At 36.6% G+C, this 17589-nt stretch overlaps 1 protein-coding gene across 8 annotated transcripts in view; it reads right to left on the bottom strand.

The window, feature by feature from the left end:
- Positions 1 to 13330, bottom strand: part of LOC114281969 (DNA (cytosine-5)-methyltransferase CMT3) — a 48349-nt gene extending 35019 nt beyond the window's left edge. For 5 of the 8 annotated variants that reach the window (XR_014344703.1, XR_014344702.1, XM_082895784.1 and 2 more), the window contains exons 1-3: positions 11655 to 13323; positions 3466 to 3509; positions 3220 to 3322 (exon numbers count right to left, since the gene is read on the bottom strand). Coding sequence is in view for 5 of the 8 variants with exons in the window: in XM_082895784.1 (XP_082751910.1) it covers positions 3220 to 3322; positions 3466 to 3509; positions 11655 to 12911 (1404 nt within the window). In the remaining 3 variants the exon portion in view is untranslated. Of the gene's footprint in view, positions 1 to 3219; positions 3323 to 3465; positions 3510 to 11654 lie in introns of all 8 variants that reach the window. The other 3 variants (XR_014344704.1, XM_082895783.1, XM_082895781.1) reach the window with 2 other exon arrangements.
- Between the last annotated feature and the right edge of the window lie 4259 nt (positions 13331 to 17589).

Here is a 17589-nt window from a genome sequence, read left to right as displayed (position 1 = left end):
ATGTGAAGAATGCTTTTCTTCATGGAGATTTGGAGGAGGTATATATGGATGTACCTCCGGGATTCTCATCTCAGTCTACAGTTGGAAAGGTTTATAGATTGAAGAAGGCCTATTTGAAACAATCTCCTAGAGCGTGGTTTAGTAGATTCCTAAAGGCAATGCTGGGGTTTGGGTATCAGCAAAGCAATGCAGATCATACCTTGTTTGTCAAACGCAATGTACATAAGGTAACATTGCTTATTGTATATGTGGATGACATAGTTGTGACAGGTAATGATGAGGAGGAGGTGACCTATCTCAAGATGCTGTTAGCCAAGGAGTTTGAGATAAAAGACCTTGGTCCTTTGAGATACTTTCTTGGGATTGAAGTTGCCAAATCTGATAAAGGCATCTTCATTTCTTAAAGGAAGTACATTCTAGATCTTCTTGAGGAAACGAGCATGTTGGGATGCAGACCAGCCGAGTCACCAATTGAGACTAATCATCGTCTTTGTAGTGGGGTTGGTGGGGTTGGTGGGATTGTTGAGCTTGTGGAGAAGGAAAGGTACCAAAGACTTGTGGGAAGACTGATATATTTATCTCATACTCATCCAGATATTGCCTATGTAGTTGGAATAGTGAGTCAGTTCATGCATAATCCTCGTGCAACTCATTGGGATGCAGTCTATCGCATTTTGAGGTATCTTAAATCTGCTCCTGGAAAAAGAATTTTGTTCTCTAATCATGGTCACTTGAGGTTGGAAGCATTCACAGATGCAGATTGGGTAGGCTCTATAGATGACAGACGCTCTACCTCTGTTTACTGTGTTTTTGTAGGGGGAAATCTAGTCACATGGCGTAGTAAGAAACAGGCAATAGTATCTAGATCTAGTGCTGAGGCAGAATACAGGCCTATGGCACATGGAACATGTGAACTAGTGTGGCTTCAATCTTTGCTGAGTGATATAGAGCTTAACTACAGTGATCCCATGACTTTGTATTGCGATAACAAGGCTGCTATTAGTATTGCACACAATCCTGTTCAACATGACCGGACTAAGCATATTGAGATTGACAGATATTTCATTAAGGAAGAGTTGAATAAGGGTGTGATATGTATGCCTTTGGTCAAGTCTGAAGATCAACTGGCGGATGTTTTTACTATAGGTCTTAGTAGGAAAGTCTTTCACCCTATTTGTTGCAAGTTGGGCATAAGAGACATCTTTGCACCAACTTGAGGGGGAGTGTTAAGTGTTAGGGGTAGTTTAGTCTTTATGTATTATTCTTATTAGTATATATAGTTGTGTGTAAGGGGGAAACCCTATGTTTTTTGAATCAAATAATACAGCTGCTGTTTCTCCCCCTCTCTCTCTCTGTTGAACTCCTTCTTCTCCTTCTCATCTATATATTCAACACCTTCCTTAGCTAGCAATAGGAAGTATGACAAAAGAATGTGGCTGGGGCAAGGGCCGAGCTACATTGAGAGCTCAAAAGGAATTCTTCACAATGCAAAGCAACATCCTGCTTGGAGCAACCAAAGAAAAAGAGAAATGCGAAAGGAGGGATTATACCACCACCAAGTGAAACTCCCACATAAACCAATATTCATCAAAATGGAAGAGGAGGGATGTGATAGAGCAAAAACTACAAATCCAAGCCATCTAATTCCAATCAATCCCCCATTAACAGCAACTGATCATGGTTATTTCCATGCTAAACTCACTTCTTTCTTTCCAGTGCCAGATTTTTGATAATGTAATTCATCTAAGGAGCCTCCATATGATTAGACTTGAGAAAGCACAGGAGCTTATGTTAAAGCTAACTACACATGCGGTCAGCCAAATGAAAAAGACATACGAATCACCTGAACAACCATCGATGTTGCTCCAAATTCAGATATCACCACTCACCTAGAGTTTGGATCGCTAGGCCTAAAAATTGTATCACATCCCAAGCACAATGGTTTCTTTAAAACATAAATCCACGACTTGATCATTTAGGATTTCAACATTTCCCAATTGTACATTCTTAATTGTATGTCAAAGCACCATAGTAACTGACTCATGTCATTAATCTCAATTTCTTAAAATCTATACTCAAGTATTAACATTATATATGGACACACAAAATAGGGAAATTGTTTTACCTTCTTTGTGGTCCACAATAAAACATGCATTCTACCTGACTCTAAGCAAAACCGAGTTTCAGTTATGTTTGCTGGAAACTCCCAAACATATATAATAACTTTTTGTTTTTAATAGGCCAAACATATATAACAACTTCATCTTGTGATATGACCTCAACAATGAGATGTCATAGTACCAACAGGTGATATACCCCCTGTAACCCCTGGCCCCAGGAATGTAACAGAATAAGAAACACTAAGGCGGTGTTTGGGAACAAACTTTTTAGGTTTTTTTTTTTTTTTCACTAAAAGACAAATTGGTTACAAAACCAAAAAAAAACAAATCCAAACAAAATATTACATCAAACCCCATAATCATTTCACTTTTTCTCTCACAAACATCACATCCAACCACAAAAAAACCCAACTATCTTCCCAGACACAAAAAAAATTTTCTCCAATAATATCCTACAACTAAAAAAACCTACAAAAAACCCACTTCCCAAACCCCCACTAAATCACAGAACTTGTGAATCAAATGAATAGCTCATAATTACAGTCCTGTTTATCTCAATCACTTTGAGGTCAAGGCTGATCAAGGAAAAGCCTACATAATTTTAGTATGCATGCAAAATTTATAATTTCAATAAGTGCCTACGTAAAATACTAGGTTTAAAAACATAATTTCAAGCCCATTCCTTGGATGATCAAGAAAATGCCTACATAAGCCTTCTACTTTATAGAAGTCGTAACAATATGCATACAAAATTCAGTGATGACAGTACGTACTGCTTCAACAACATCTAGTAATGCTTATGCAGTTCCACACATATAAAAGCCCATGTAGATAGGAAACAAGACCAAGAGAAGTCTTGAAATAATTATTGAAAAAATTCAGAACTGATCAAGATACATAAATAATAAAGCTTAATGGGGCAAGTGCGAAAGCCTCACATAAATTACCTTAATCATAGGAAAGCATGATCTCAAAGTTAATAAACTCTTTTGAAAAGTCAAATTCAGCAAAACATGTAATGGGGCAATGTAGCAACAAAAAAGTAATAAAGGAGGGAGAGAGGGGTGAGGGACCTATGTTTGAAATATGGTGTACTGACCTTTATGTATGCACAATCTCCAAGATTGAATATGCAGCTGTCAACTTTAGCTTGAGTGTAATGGCATTCCACGTTCAAAATTATTTCATCCTCCTCACCTTCACTGCAGCAAATGAGTATGTACAATATTATAGAGCAAAGAAAATACAAAAAAATAAAAAATAAATAAAAAAGAAGAAGAAAAAATGGTGATAAGTTTCCAAAACAAAAGCTACCTAGGAGACAAGTTTGTAGATTGCGACTCACTTTAATATCTTGCCTTGGCTCCCAGATCTTTGACTCTGCAATCTCTAACATATTCATACTCAGAATTCAGAACTGAAATATGCTAATGACTGCTGGAAAAAAGAAAAGGGGAAAAAATGAAAATATGCAAGCCAAGAAGATAATAAACAAAGCTGCAAAACTAAAGTCAGTCAGTCAATGCTCCTGTGCAAACGATTATTAGGTGACCAAGGCACACAGAACGGATATGTGTCCATTTTTCTTTTTCCTTTTTTTCCGTACCTTTTGCAAAGAAGATTGATGCTTTATTTGGTTCACTGGAATAAGATGGAATAGAATAACGCGCCCCTTATTGAAAACTAAAGCAAGAAACGAGAAAGTTTACTTTGAGAAAGAAGGGCCAACTATTTGTATTATAATCTTAGACCTCTTCGATCAATCGCCTTCTCTTTTAAGTCGTTAAAACAAAGAAATTGTTGGGGTTATCATTTCTATCTAGTACCAACACGCTTGATGTTAAGAAAAGATTTGCCTCTGGCCTCTGGGCACTGTAAGATTTCTGTATCTCTGTATATTCAATTGTATATTTGATTACAACCAGACCTTAGATTATATAGCCCTAACTCCTAAACCAAAAAGGACTCTAATACAATCACTCATCTAATAGGACTAGGACTCTAACATATACAACCACAATCATGCCTAATTTATAAGATTCACAATGTATTCTCACACCCCCACTCAAACTCAAGGTGTTTTAGCAGAAAATATTGAGAGTTTGCTAAGAAGAAACTGAAATCGAGTAGTAGCGTGAGTCTTGGTGAAGAAGTCCGCAAGTTGCAAAGCTGAAGAGATGAAAGGAAGCGAGATAGAGGCTGACTGCAGATACTGGCGAACGAAGTGACAATCAATCTCAATGTGTTTCGTTCGCTCATGGAAAACAGTATTGTGGGCAATCTGAACAGCACTGCGGTTGTCACAATAGAGAGAGGTCAGAGAAGACTGAGAGACACCCAAATCAGACAAGAGACCACGAAACCAAACAACTTCAGTAGTGGCATGAGTCATTGCACGATACTCAGCTTCAGCAGTAGAACAAGCAACGACTGATTGTTTCTTGCTTTTCCAAGAGATCAAGGAATCACCAAGAAACATACAGAAACCAGACGTAGACTTGCGACCAGTAACATCACCAGCCCAATCAGAGTCAGCATAGGCCACCAAGTCCAAAGAGGAAGTAGAGGACAACAGTAAGCCCCGAAAGATGGTACCCCTGAGATAGCGAAGAATGCGAACCAACGCAGCCCAATGGGTAGAGCAAGGAGCAGAAACAAACTGACTAACCACATGAACAGCATAAGCAAGATCAGGACGAGTGACAATCAGATAAACTAAACAACCCACAAGCTCGCGATATAAAGTGGAATTATCTAAAGGGACACCATCAGTAGAGTTAAGCTTCTCATTAAGCTCAATAGGTGTATCAGAAACCTTAGTATCAGTGAGACCAGCACGATGAATGACTTCATTAGCATACTTAGCCTGAGACAGAAAATAACCCTTTGGAGAAGAAGCAATCTCAATACCAAGAAAATACCGTAATGGACTCAGATCTTTCATTTCGAAGGTGCGGAAGAGATGCTGCTTGACCTCAGAGATAGCAGAAGAGTCAGAGCCAGTGATGATCATATCATCCACATAGAGTAAGAGAGCAACAAAACCAGCCGACGTATGTCTCAGAAATAAAGTAGAGTCGGAAGCAGAAGGATGAAATCCAAGCTCGGTAACAGCAGTTTGAAAGCAATCATACCAAGCACGAGGAGACTGCTTCAGACCATACAGAGCACGCCGAATATGACAAACCTGGCCAAAGGAATGGTGAAGACCGGGGGGAGGGTGCATGTAAACCTCTTTAGTGAGATGACCATTAAGAAAAGCATTCTTAACATCCATCTGATAAAGAGGCCAAGACCGAATAGCAGCGACAGAGATCAAAGTACGAACAGTAGTCATCTTGACAACAGGAGCAAATGTCTCCTCATAATCAATACCATACTCCTGAGAGAAACCTTTGGCAACCAGACTAGCATTGTAGCGCTCAAGAGACCCATCAGAATGAGTCTTGACTTTGTAGACCTATTTGCAACCAACCAAGTTCTTACCAGCAGGCAAAGGAACCAACTCCCAAGTACTAGTTTTTTGTAGAGCAGACAACTCATCCTCCATAGCTTGAACCCAATGAGGATCCTGACATGCCTCCTTGTAAGACTGGGGTTCTGAAAAAGAGTGAATAGCAGACAAAAAAGTACGATAGGAAGTAGAAAACATGTATTAGACCAACCCAACCTGTTTGGAGGATGACGCGCTCGAGTAGGATATCAGCATTCAGCAAGGATCAGTGTCGTCAGAAGCAGGAGGAGCAACAGCAGAGGTAGAGACAACTAGTAGAGGAGGAACCTTGCGACGAGAATAAACTAATAACGGAGGAAGAGAAGAAGCCGAAGGAGGAGAAGCAACTAGAGGTGAAGGAAGAGGAGAAGATGGAATAAACTTAGGAGGAACAGTGGAGATGTATTCATCAGACGAGACCTCAGAAGGAAATGGGTCAATTTGAACCAAATCCTCTTTGAAAACTGGAGTAGTGAGAGGGAGAAACTAAAAGTAAGACAGACGTTCGAGAAAGGCAACATGACGGGAGACATAAAGGCAACGAGAGACAGGATCGTAACAGCGGTAGCCTTTCTGGGTAGAACTGTTACCCAAAAAGACACACAAGATAGACCGGGCATTGAGTTTGGTTCTATCTTTACGAGGAAGGAGGACAAAACAAGCAGACCCAAAGACACGCTGGAGAAAATAATTGGGAGGTTGGGAATATAAAACCTTATAAGGGGATCGACCAGAGAGTAAGGGAGTCCGCATACGATTAAGGAGGAAAGCAGCAGTAAGAACTACCTCACCCCAGAATGGTGCCAGAATAAAGGCAGGGAGAAGAAGAGATCGAGCTGTCTCAAGGAGATGACAGTGTTTACGCTCAACACGACCATTTTGGACAGGTGTATCAGTACAAGAGGTTTGGTGAATGGTGCCCAATTTGGCCAAATACTCAGAATTCAGTTTTAAAGCATTCCCCATCCAAGTCAAACCGGAGTATTTTAATTATGGCCCCCAAATTGTGTAGTGATCATAGACTGAAATATACGATATATCTGGTAGAAGTCAGATTTATGAGCCATAAGATAAACCCAGGTATAGCGAGTACAATCATCAACAAAGGACACATAATAAGCAGAACCCCCTTTAGTGAGAACAGGAGATGGTCCCCAGACTTCAGTATGTACAAGAGAAAAAGGGGAAGCAAAAATAGAAGTACTGTGATTAAAGGGTAAAGCTATCATTTTAGCAAGTTTACACCCTTGACACTCATTAATGTGACTAGGAAAAACTTTACCTAACAATCCTGACTGAGCTAAAGACCATAAGCGGTCAATAGACAAATGACCTAAGTGAGAATGCCATAAATAAAACTGACTCGACTGAGAATCTAACTAAAAAGATGAAAGTGCAACGAGAGAGGTAGACTGAGGAAGATGAAGGCTTTCCACCACATAGAGATCTCCAACTCTACGGCCGGTCCCAATTTGCTTCTTGGATACTTGATCCTGCACACAACAAACAGAAGAAGAAAAAATAACATCAAAACCAAAAGCATCAAACTGACTGATAGAAAGCAAGCTAACAGACAGTCGAGGAACATAAAGAGCAGAGGGAATAGTAACAGCAGACATAGCAGAGGGTAAAACAGACCCAATAGATAGGACAGACATACCAGACCCATTAGCAGTATTTATAGTAATAGGAAATGGAAGGGGGATATAGTTTTGGAGTAAGGAGAGGTGAGGAGTCATATGATGAGAGGCACCAGAATAAAAAAGTCAGACAGAGGAAGGAATACCTGAAGAGGACCCAAGCAAACCTGAATGAGAAGAGGTGAGAGCAGAGGTAGATGAAGATGACTGAGAGGTGGACCATAGATGTTGAAACTAAGCAATTTGAGCACTCAAGGAAGCCAAGTTAGGATCAGAAACCGAGGCAGAGGTAGTATAAGCAGCAGAAGGGCGAAAAGTATTCGGAGCAGGACCTCGGGACTATGGCTAAGACGACTGAGAAGACTGAGCAGACTGACGGTCCTTCTTGGGACAGTTGTACTTCCAATGACCCTTTTGATGGCAGAAAGCGCACTCATCAGAGACTAGTGGCCCCTTCTTGGGCTTTGCATTGGTCTAAGGCTGATAAGGTGGGGGGTTCGATAGCAGAGGAGACGAAGTAGGAGCCAAGAAGACAGATGGAGACAGAGTCTGACTGGCCGTCTTAAGACGAGTTTCCTCGGAGAGGAGCTCGCGAACAATAGCATCCACAGAGGGGAGAGGAGACCAGTGAAGAATGCCACCACAGATAGCCTCATACTGAGGGGAGAGAGCCGTTAAGAACTGCACTAAACGACCTTGCTCTCGAAACTCAACATAAGCTTCTAGTGTCTTGAGGCTAGATGGTTCCATAAGGGCCAACTAATCCCAGAGACCTGTCATCTCAATGTAGAAATCTTGAATAGACAGATCCCGCTGACGAGCTCCCTGAATAGTTGTTTCCAACTCATACCGTTTGGCAAAGTTCGATTGCTGATAAACACTTTGCAAGTAATCCCACACCTCTTTGGCAGTGCTATATTTAGAGAACATCATCCCGATACGGTCATCCACAGAGTTATGGAACCAGGTCAAAACTTAAGCATTATCACAATCCTAAGTGTCACATGAAAGCAAATATTCTTCTTGTTTGGGATCCGATGGACGAGGAATAGAACCAGAAACATATCCCCATTTTTTTCGACCAAGAAGAAAATTTCTCATAACACTAGACCAATAAGCTATGATGCACAGACACGGACACGAGGACACGACACGGACACAGGGACACGCAAATTTTCAAAAAATAGGAGACACGACACGTTGGGGACACGTTCAGTATATATAATTTTATTTTTTTATTATATGTAAAATTAAAAAATATAAATATTATTTATTTATTTTAATATCAAATATTATTCACAAATTAAAATTTTCCTATAAATAAAAATATTTTATTTAAACAAATAATAATATCTAAAAAATAGAAAAAAGGAAAAGAAAAAAAAAAGATTTTTGTTCAAATATATATCTAATATATAATATATACACTATTATTATTAGTGTATAAATATATATATATATATATACGTATAGATATTATTAGTATATAACATATAATAGAATGGAAGATATAGCGATCGATAGTCAAAGGAGAGGGCTGAAACACCATAGCAAGAGAGAGAGAGAACAGTGATCGATAGTCAAAGGAGAGGGCTGAAACACCATAACGAGGAAGACGACACAGACAATGCAGACGAAACGAAGAAAGAAGAAGAAAAACAGAAGAAAATAAGGAGATCGAAGAAGAGATTTGAAGAATTGAAAAACATACCTGATCTAGGGCTCCATTTCAACAGGTTCTTCACCCCTCTCTCTCTCTCTCTCTCTCTCTCTCTCTCTCTCTTTGTGTCTGTCTTCAACGGGTTAGGGTTTCTCTCCCTCTCAGTCCATAACATGTCCATAGCGTGTCCAAGATTGTCCAACAGAATGTCCGGCTACAAAAATTCAAAAAAAAAAGGGACACGTTGGATAGAGTGTCGGACACGTGTCAACCGCGTGTCCGACGCGCGTCCGTGTCCGACACGTGTCCAACACCCATACGTTGCCTTCGGAAACGTGTCCATGCTAGATAGCCAATAAGCGTAGTTGTCACTTGTAAATTTACATTTAATAGCTTGGATTTTATCTTCCGACATTGTAATAAAGCAAGGTTTTTATAAAACAAATTAACTAGAGTGGTCAAACGTAGACTAGACCAGCGACTGTAAGGAGAGGGGTCAAACAGAGAAATTAACCAGAGTGGTCCAAGAGACGTATTTGGACCAGCGTTTGTAAGGAGGCAAACCAGATGAACCACGATCGCGATCAACCGTGATCAACCAAAGAGGAAGATAATCCGAACCCAATCTCGGACGACCATCATACCAAAGGAGGTGATCGACCACGATCGCTATCAACCAGGATCGCGATGGCGAGACAACGGATCTGAAGAAGAGACGGAGAGACCTCGGACGAACCAGATGGGTCGACTCGAATCTACAAGGTTGAACCAGAGAGTTCAACAAAACAGAAAAGCTTCAACAATGGCTGCTAGGGTTTCGAAACCAAGCTCTGATACTAGGGGTGAGCAGCGGATATACCGATCCGCCAAAACCGACCGAACCGAACTGATCCACCGCATTTTAGACGGATGCGTGATGACGAGCAGACGGTTGCGGATTGATTTTCTCTAATCCACCAATTTGGCAGACGGATGGCGGATTTGAGGTTTCTTTGGCCGCAACCGAACCGCCAAACCGCGAGCACCCTTACTAATTTATAAGATTTTGTATTTTCAATTTGTTTAAATGTTTTGTTTGTATTTTCAATTAAAAAATAGTTCAAATATTCTGTTGAAAAGAAGTTTTCAATTTGAATATATTTTTTGAATTGAAAAAAATAAAGGTATTATTTATCTATATTTTTTTTGTTTTTAAATCAAACTCTAAAAGTAATAAATAAAAAATATAATATATACTGGTTGGTTTTTGTTTTCAAAAACATATATAAATGTAACAATATAGAGACATACACAATCTCTACTATTGCTCTGTTCATGGTTTTGGTAGTTTGAATTGTTTTTATATTTTAAGAACCACAGATTGTAATACTTTATGTGGATGAGGCATACTGTGATTGTAATATGTGGATGAGGCATGCAGTGATTGTGATATTCTAAAGTTTCAAACTTTCTTTCTTTGGATGATACATGTAGTAATTGTAACACTTTTTTAAGTCATTGACTGTAATACTTTATTTTTATTTTATTTTTTGAAGAAATGCACAAGTTGAATTATGTTGAAAATTTATAAAATTTCAAACCGCCAATCCGCTCAATCCACATCCGCCGGATTAGCGGACGGATGCGGATTGATTTTCTCCAATCCGCCAATCTAAGCGGACGGATGATGGATTGGAGATTCCGTGGCCGCAACCGACCAGCGCCCACCCCTATCTGATACCATGTAAGATTTCTGTATCTCTATATATTCAATTGTATATTTGATTACAACCAGACCTTAGATTATATAGCCCCAACTCCTAAACCAAAAAGGACTCTAATACAATCACTCATCCAATAGGACTAGGACTCTAACATATACAACCACAATCATGCCTAATTTGTAAGATTCACAATGTATTCTCACAGGCACATCAGAGCTGCATGAGTTCATGGGGGTGGAGCACGGTCCAATCCGTACTGCAAGCCGTACCATAATATTCATGCAGAGGAATTCATGGGAGAATGAATCGGGGAAAAACCTTCCTGATAAGTTCCTTAAAATGGTGAATGATAATTCCATTTGCAATGTATTTTTCATTATTTTCTTAGTCAATCAAACATGGGAATGAATATTTTGATGGAATAATCATTACATCTCATTCCATTCCATTCTAGTGAACCAAATACTACCTGAAAGTTCAACTAGGCCTCTATCAGAGATATCTGTCCATGTGAATGGCCTTTTTGCAAGAGGCCACATACAAGTAGCACACTGAAAAGTCATAACAGTCCAGGGTTACAACTTACAACCCTCTATTTTAGTACTTTGTCGTAAGAGAAAAAAGACACAAGAATATCATCTATTCTCTTATTATTTAGCCATTTTCTTTATAAATCAATAATGAAATCTACACCTCAAACAGAATTGCATTATAATAGATTATTGTGCCAAACAAACAGATCATTTAAGAAATCAGAACTAATAAATAAGATTATCAGCGCTTAATATATCTCCATGCCCCATGAGACACAATTATGTATACTTGCTATATTATCCAGTATATTTCCCTTAAAAAATTCTCATTTCAAATACCACCATTATTTAAAAGCTTCTTCAGATTAGCAATTTTCGGGTACACCTTCACATTGCAGAAATTTTATCCACACTCAATGTAAAATGCACATCATCAAACACATTAAAACCCTCGAGATTGAAAAAAAAATAAAATGCAACTGAAAAACTAGAAGTGTATGTGCACCTTCAATTCATAGCGCCATCGCCATCTTTCTCGAGCTTCTTCCTCTGGAACAGGCTGTCCAAAAAAGGAACATGTGGTCTTCTGGTTTTTCTCTTTCTTCATTGAAGATGGCTTTTTTTCTGCTGAAACATCAGGCAGTGCAATTAAAGCTGGTTTTGTGTCCTCATTTTCAGTCCCAACAACGCGAAATGCAACTTTCCGAGATCTTAAGCACTTCTCAACAATCCCATCAAAATCGTAGCTCCCAGAAGCTGTCTTAATCTCCTCCTCTTGCTTTTCATCCCCCAAACTCACAGGCAATGCAATTAAACCTGGCTTTGTGTCCTCCTTTTCAGTCCCAACAACGCAAATTGGGACTTTCTTAGATCTCAAGCACTTCTTCTCAGCAATCCCATCCAAATCAAAGCACCCAGAATTCGTCTTAATCTCCTCCTGTTGCTTCTTATCCCTTAAAACTTCAGGCAATTCAATCAAAACACGCTTAGATTCAACATCTTCAATCCCAACTAGCCGAAATGGTATTGTCCGAGATCTCAAGCACTTTTTGCCCAACACACCCAAATCACAGCTCCCAAAAGCGCTCTTACTCTTCTCCTTCAGCTTTCTTTTCACAACAGACTTAGACTTTGTCTCACCATGTTCATCAACTAGTAGAACAGGCACTTTTTGAGACCTCGAGCATCTTTTACCAAATACATTCGAATAGCTTTTCCCCCAATTGGTCTTTGTTTTCTTCGAAAACTGTTTCACCGACGATGATGATACAGGCAATGCCAACAAATTACACTTGACATCGACATTAGCACGCAATCTCGGAGATTTTCTCAAACCAGACCTCGCTGAAGATGTCTTCGCCTTCTTCGAAGGCGATTCAATCGACAATGCAGACCCATCCAAACGCATTGGCACCATGCGCGACCTCAACCACTTCACACCCGCCTCTCCCGCATCAGAACCCTGCCATTCAATCAAATTCAAATCAGATTTCATCAAATTCACCTCCCGATCATCAGTTGGGGCCGAGAATTGCGGCGATCTCCGTAAGCAATTAGACAATGCAGGTTCAAATTTGGGACTTTTGTACTTGTTTGTGGTACACCTCGGCGATCTTCGCACAGACTTCTCGGCAGATGAATTGGGGTCGTACATTTTCAACGGCGTTGGCTGGTCTTCATTTGCTTCGTTTCCATTGACATACAAAGAAAGAGCCAATGCGTCTGAGTTCAACAATGGCGGGTTTTTGAGGGGCGACTTCATGGAAGTGGGTTTGATTTTGGGAGGCGAAGAAGAAGAAGTGAGTCTAGGAGATCTTCTGAATGCAAAAGCGCTTCGCAATGAGGGAGATTTGGAAAAGCGCTTCTATGAAGCCATTTTTGAGTGGGGATGGGAGGGAAATTAGGGTTTGAATTTTGAAGTGAAACAAGAAGAAGACAGAGACTGATGGTTCTAGTTAGGGTGGGCCATTGGAGGTTTACAGGTAAATTTGTTGAAGCTGGAGGGTAGTTATGGGGGCGAAGAATTCATGGTGGTAGTGCTGCTGCTGGGTTTGGATAGTGACGATGATGGAGAAGAGGGAGAGGGAATGGGGGTGTCAGTGGATTGGATTCTGTGATGAAGATGTGATGAAGATGACAGGGGTGTTAAGTTATTTGTCAGTTGTTTTGCTTGCTTTTTCTTTTTTACTCTTCTGCTGCTTGTCAGACAGCTTTTGGCCTTGCAATAAGCTTGCCTTTTTGACAGAATTTTTGAAAAAAAAAAAAATTAAAAATTATTTGATTAAAAATAAAATTTAAAATTACTTTTATTTCAATTACCCATCAATCAATTTTTTTTTTCTCCTATTTTATTATTTGAAAAATGAGTGGAAACTCTAATTAGAACTATCACTAGTGATGTGATAGTAGATCCTACCCACTGCCAAAGTTTGTATTGTGTCTTTTTTTTTTTTTTTGCCACCTCATTAGTGGTGGGTTTAGAGTTACTAAATTGGTAATCTCTACACCACCGTTTATTCTTTTATATTTTACACATCAATTAATTATTTTTTCTCACACTCATTTATTTAACTACAAAAAAAAAATTACTCCTATTCAAAATTATTTTTAAAACATACAACCAAATAAAATTTTAAATTTTTTATACTCTTTTTATAAAATTATTTCACAAATATAAACCAAACATATTCGTCGTGTCTTCGTAAGAGATTTCTTTGTTGGGAAAATTACTGAGGGCCTTGCGTGTTGATTTTTTTTTCGACTAAAAAGCCAAATAGCAGTGCTGCATTCCCATAAAATTTTCTCCCCAAATTCTCTCAAAGAGGAATAATACTATACGTATTAATTAATATATTAATAAGTATATTAATTGATAATATAATATAATTTAAGATATTTTAAGTATTTATAATTTATGTAATGAATAAGATTAATAATAATATCATAATTGATATTAATACATTAATTAATATATTAATTAATACATGTAATACCACCACTCGAATAATGTGATATGATGGGTTTAAAGATTTTGAAAAAAGGGAAGAGTATATGAACCTGGATCATTAATTTGTCTTCATTTGGAGAGGTTTGTGGAAAAGAAATTATGTGGTAGATGAAGTATTTTTCAATGCGCAAACATCTAATTAGGGAGGTAAGAAAAATAAAAATAAAAAATTGATCAAATTGAATCAGGCTAAATTTGCTATATTTGATTTTTCTTTTTAACAAGAATCGGTTTGTGTATTTTTTAAATTTGATTTTTTTTTATTTTCTATTCGGTATTGGTTCCAGTACTTTGTGTACCGAATTAAACCGAAACCAACCACTTCAATATAATCTAATAATATAATGATGTTAATAAGTATATTAAATTATTAACCTTAACTAATTAACATTATCATCTTTATAACTTAAGTTTGTAAACTCTTATTATATATAATATTAATTCTAACTCATTATTCTTGAAATTTTAGTATTTTTTAAATTTTTTTATTTTTTTGCTTTTTGTTTATTTAGGAAATGAAAAGTATTTATTAAATAGATTAATTGGATATATTTGAAATGATAGACAAATAACTAATTTTATATTTTTATATATATTAGTGATTATATTTAAAAGTGACTCAAATTTGAAATGTCTTAGACCGATTAAATCGCATCGAATCGAATCATTTCAATCGGTTCAGTTCAGTGTAGATTGATGGGAGAAGTGGTCTGTATCGGTATTCAAAATAATAAAACCGACATTATCGATTCGGTGAAATTTTTTACCTAAATGCTGACGATATCAAACCGATTACATCTCTACATCCAATCATATCACTCTCTCTTTTTTTTATTTTACATCTTTTCATAAAAAAATAAAAATAAATAAATGATTAAAATAACTCCTCCCAAACACCCTTGGAATATTACAAATTCATGGTAAATTTTATAATTTATTCTTAATATTTTGGGCAAACTTTATTTTATCCCCTTATAGTTCGGGCTATGTGCGGTTTACTCGCTAACGTTTAGAAATGACCACATAACCCCCGTCCATGTAGTTTGTGGACTAATACGCACACTAATTCTATTAATGGAGCAGATAAACTGACATTTTTACCTTCATCTCGTTTCTCTCTCTACTAAATGAAACCTATATCTATACTATTATTAAGTGAAGGTCTAAGTTGGTTTAGTGAAACTTTCTTTTCCTTATGCCACATGACAATTTCATATATGCCAAAATAAGTAAAAAAAAAAATTATTATACATAGCATAAGCAAGTTTTGAACTCAAGACCTTAAATTTCATTAAGAACATACTTATCACTTAAGTGACATACATATTATGATATTAAATTTGTTATTATTTGTTTTCATTATTGGTTATTTGAATTGCACACGCATTACGTATACCACCCATTAATATATATATGTATATTCCATCCTCTTCCTCCTATTGTTGCCAACTATACCAAATTCCATCCCAACTTGGGCAAACACACAAAAAAAACACCCAAACAGCACCTACACACCAGCAAATCTCTTTACCAATTCTCATTTATTCATCTTGCTTTAGCACTAATGATAATAATAACACACTGTCTTCATTGACCCAAATAAATTATCTCCACTATATCCCTATTTGGGAAGTTGGTTGGGATTAAAAAATATAAAAAAATAAAATAGATTAAATAAGATAATAAAATAAAATATTATATTTAAATTATAATTATTTCACTTAAGCTTTCACAAAAAAATCAAAAGAATCAAAAAGTTATTTCCAAACAAAACTAATTAAAGTAGGTTAAATTAGCCAAAAAATAAAGCTGAAAAAGTTTTTCCCAAATGAACCTCCGTTGTGAAAGATTTGTTTTCTATCTATTATATATATATATATATATAGTTTGGCAACAAAGAAGTGTAAATTTTTTTAAAAAATTAAAAAAAAAAGGATCAAAAAAGAGGATGAGAGATTAATGTGTGACAGAAGGAGTAGAAAACCAAATCTGGGCATTATTCCTTTTAAGAGTTTGTAATTGATTAAACATTTGTTGAACTAGAAAAAGAAGAAAAATAGAAATGAAGAAGAACAAATAAATTTTTTTGTCGGAATTCATGACGCTACCAGCATTTAGTGGCTTTCATATTTTTTTTTTTTTTATGGTTCATGAGTGACCCCCTTCGGCATTCTACCAATTTCTCGGATGTAGTGTGAATAGTGTCTAAATATTACATTTAACTTCTTAATATACAAACTCATTGGTCTATTTATTTTTATTATTTTATAATTTTACGTGATTTTATATATATATATATATATATATATTGTGTATTAATACATAAATCATTATAAATATTATTATTAAAAATTTTAATAAATAAAAATAATAAAATTTTACGGTGGTGGCAGACAAGCCCCCGCCCGCTCCGTTCCATTTTCTCTCTTTGATTTCTTATTCACCCAAAAAGCTTTCTTTTTCAATTTTTTATTCTATTTGATTATTATGCGTGCCTTATCATCGTCATCAGCATCTTTTCAGAGTTCTATAAATTAAGGAGCTCAGTAAGGCTTCAGACGGAGGGGGAGAGACGGCAAAGGAGAGAACTGGGAGTTTAATAGTGAAAGGCAGGATGTGATAGTGAGAGTGTAGAGAGTTTTTTTTTTTTTTTTTTTTTTTTTTTTTGGTGTGTGTAGAGTAATAGTTTGATAATTATGTGGAATTAATTTTTAAATTTTAGAGTTAAGATGAAATTCTAATAAAGTGATTGGGATAATTTATATTTAACTTTGTAAATTTTTAATTGATTTTGGTACTGTTGTATAATTTAGATTTTTATGCAAATATTATTTTATCAAATTATGTACTCACTGGTGTTGGCACCATAAATCTATAATTTTTATTATTATTTATTATTTATATAATTGCAGGACACGTGGTATCTTCCTACTTATTTGGAGGTTATGAGAAGTTATGAAATGTGAAAAGATGATGGAGAATAGAGTGGAGAATATGGAGCATGAATTGGAGGTTAAAAGAAGTTATGAAGATATGAAGGGATATGTGACATTGTGGGAATGAAGATCGAAGAGTAGGCAGTTTTAAGTAATTATTAGGTAGTTATTGCTGGAAATTTTTTCCTACAAATATTTGCCTATAAATAGTCATTCACGAGTACATTGTAAAAGATCCAGAATTTAAATCAAAGACAATTGATTTCAATATTTTTTAATATTTTCCTTATCTTAGGAATAATTTAATATAGATTTATATTTCGAAGCATTTATTTGAAACATTTCCTTTTCAAAACATTTTATGCACTTCCTTTTCGAAACATAGGAGTAGAGGTAAGTAATTATTACTTTGATTGTTCACTCAATCGCCTTTCTCCGTTTCCCTCATTCTTCTTTTAATTTTTCTTTTCTCTATACTTAGTAATTTTGAAGTCCTC

Source organism: Camellia sinensis, chromosome 11, assembly GCF_055761805.1.
Source record: "Camellia sinensis isolate YWXY chromosome 11, ASM5576180v1, whole genome shotgun sequence".
NCBI lineage: Eukaryota > Viridiplantae > Streptophyta > Magnoliopsida > Ericales > Theaceae > Camellia > Camellia sinensis.
The sequence above is the reverse complement of the archived record's forward strand: the minus strand, read 5'-3'. Positions and strand labels throughout refer to the sequence as shown.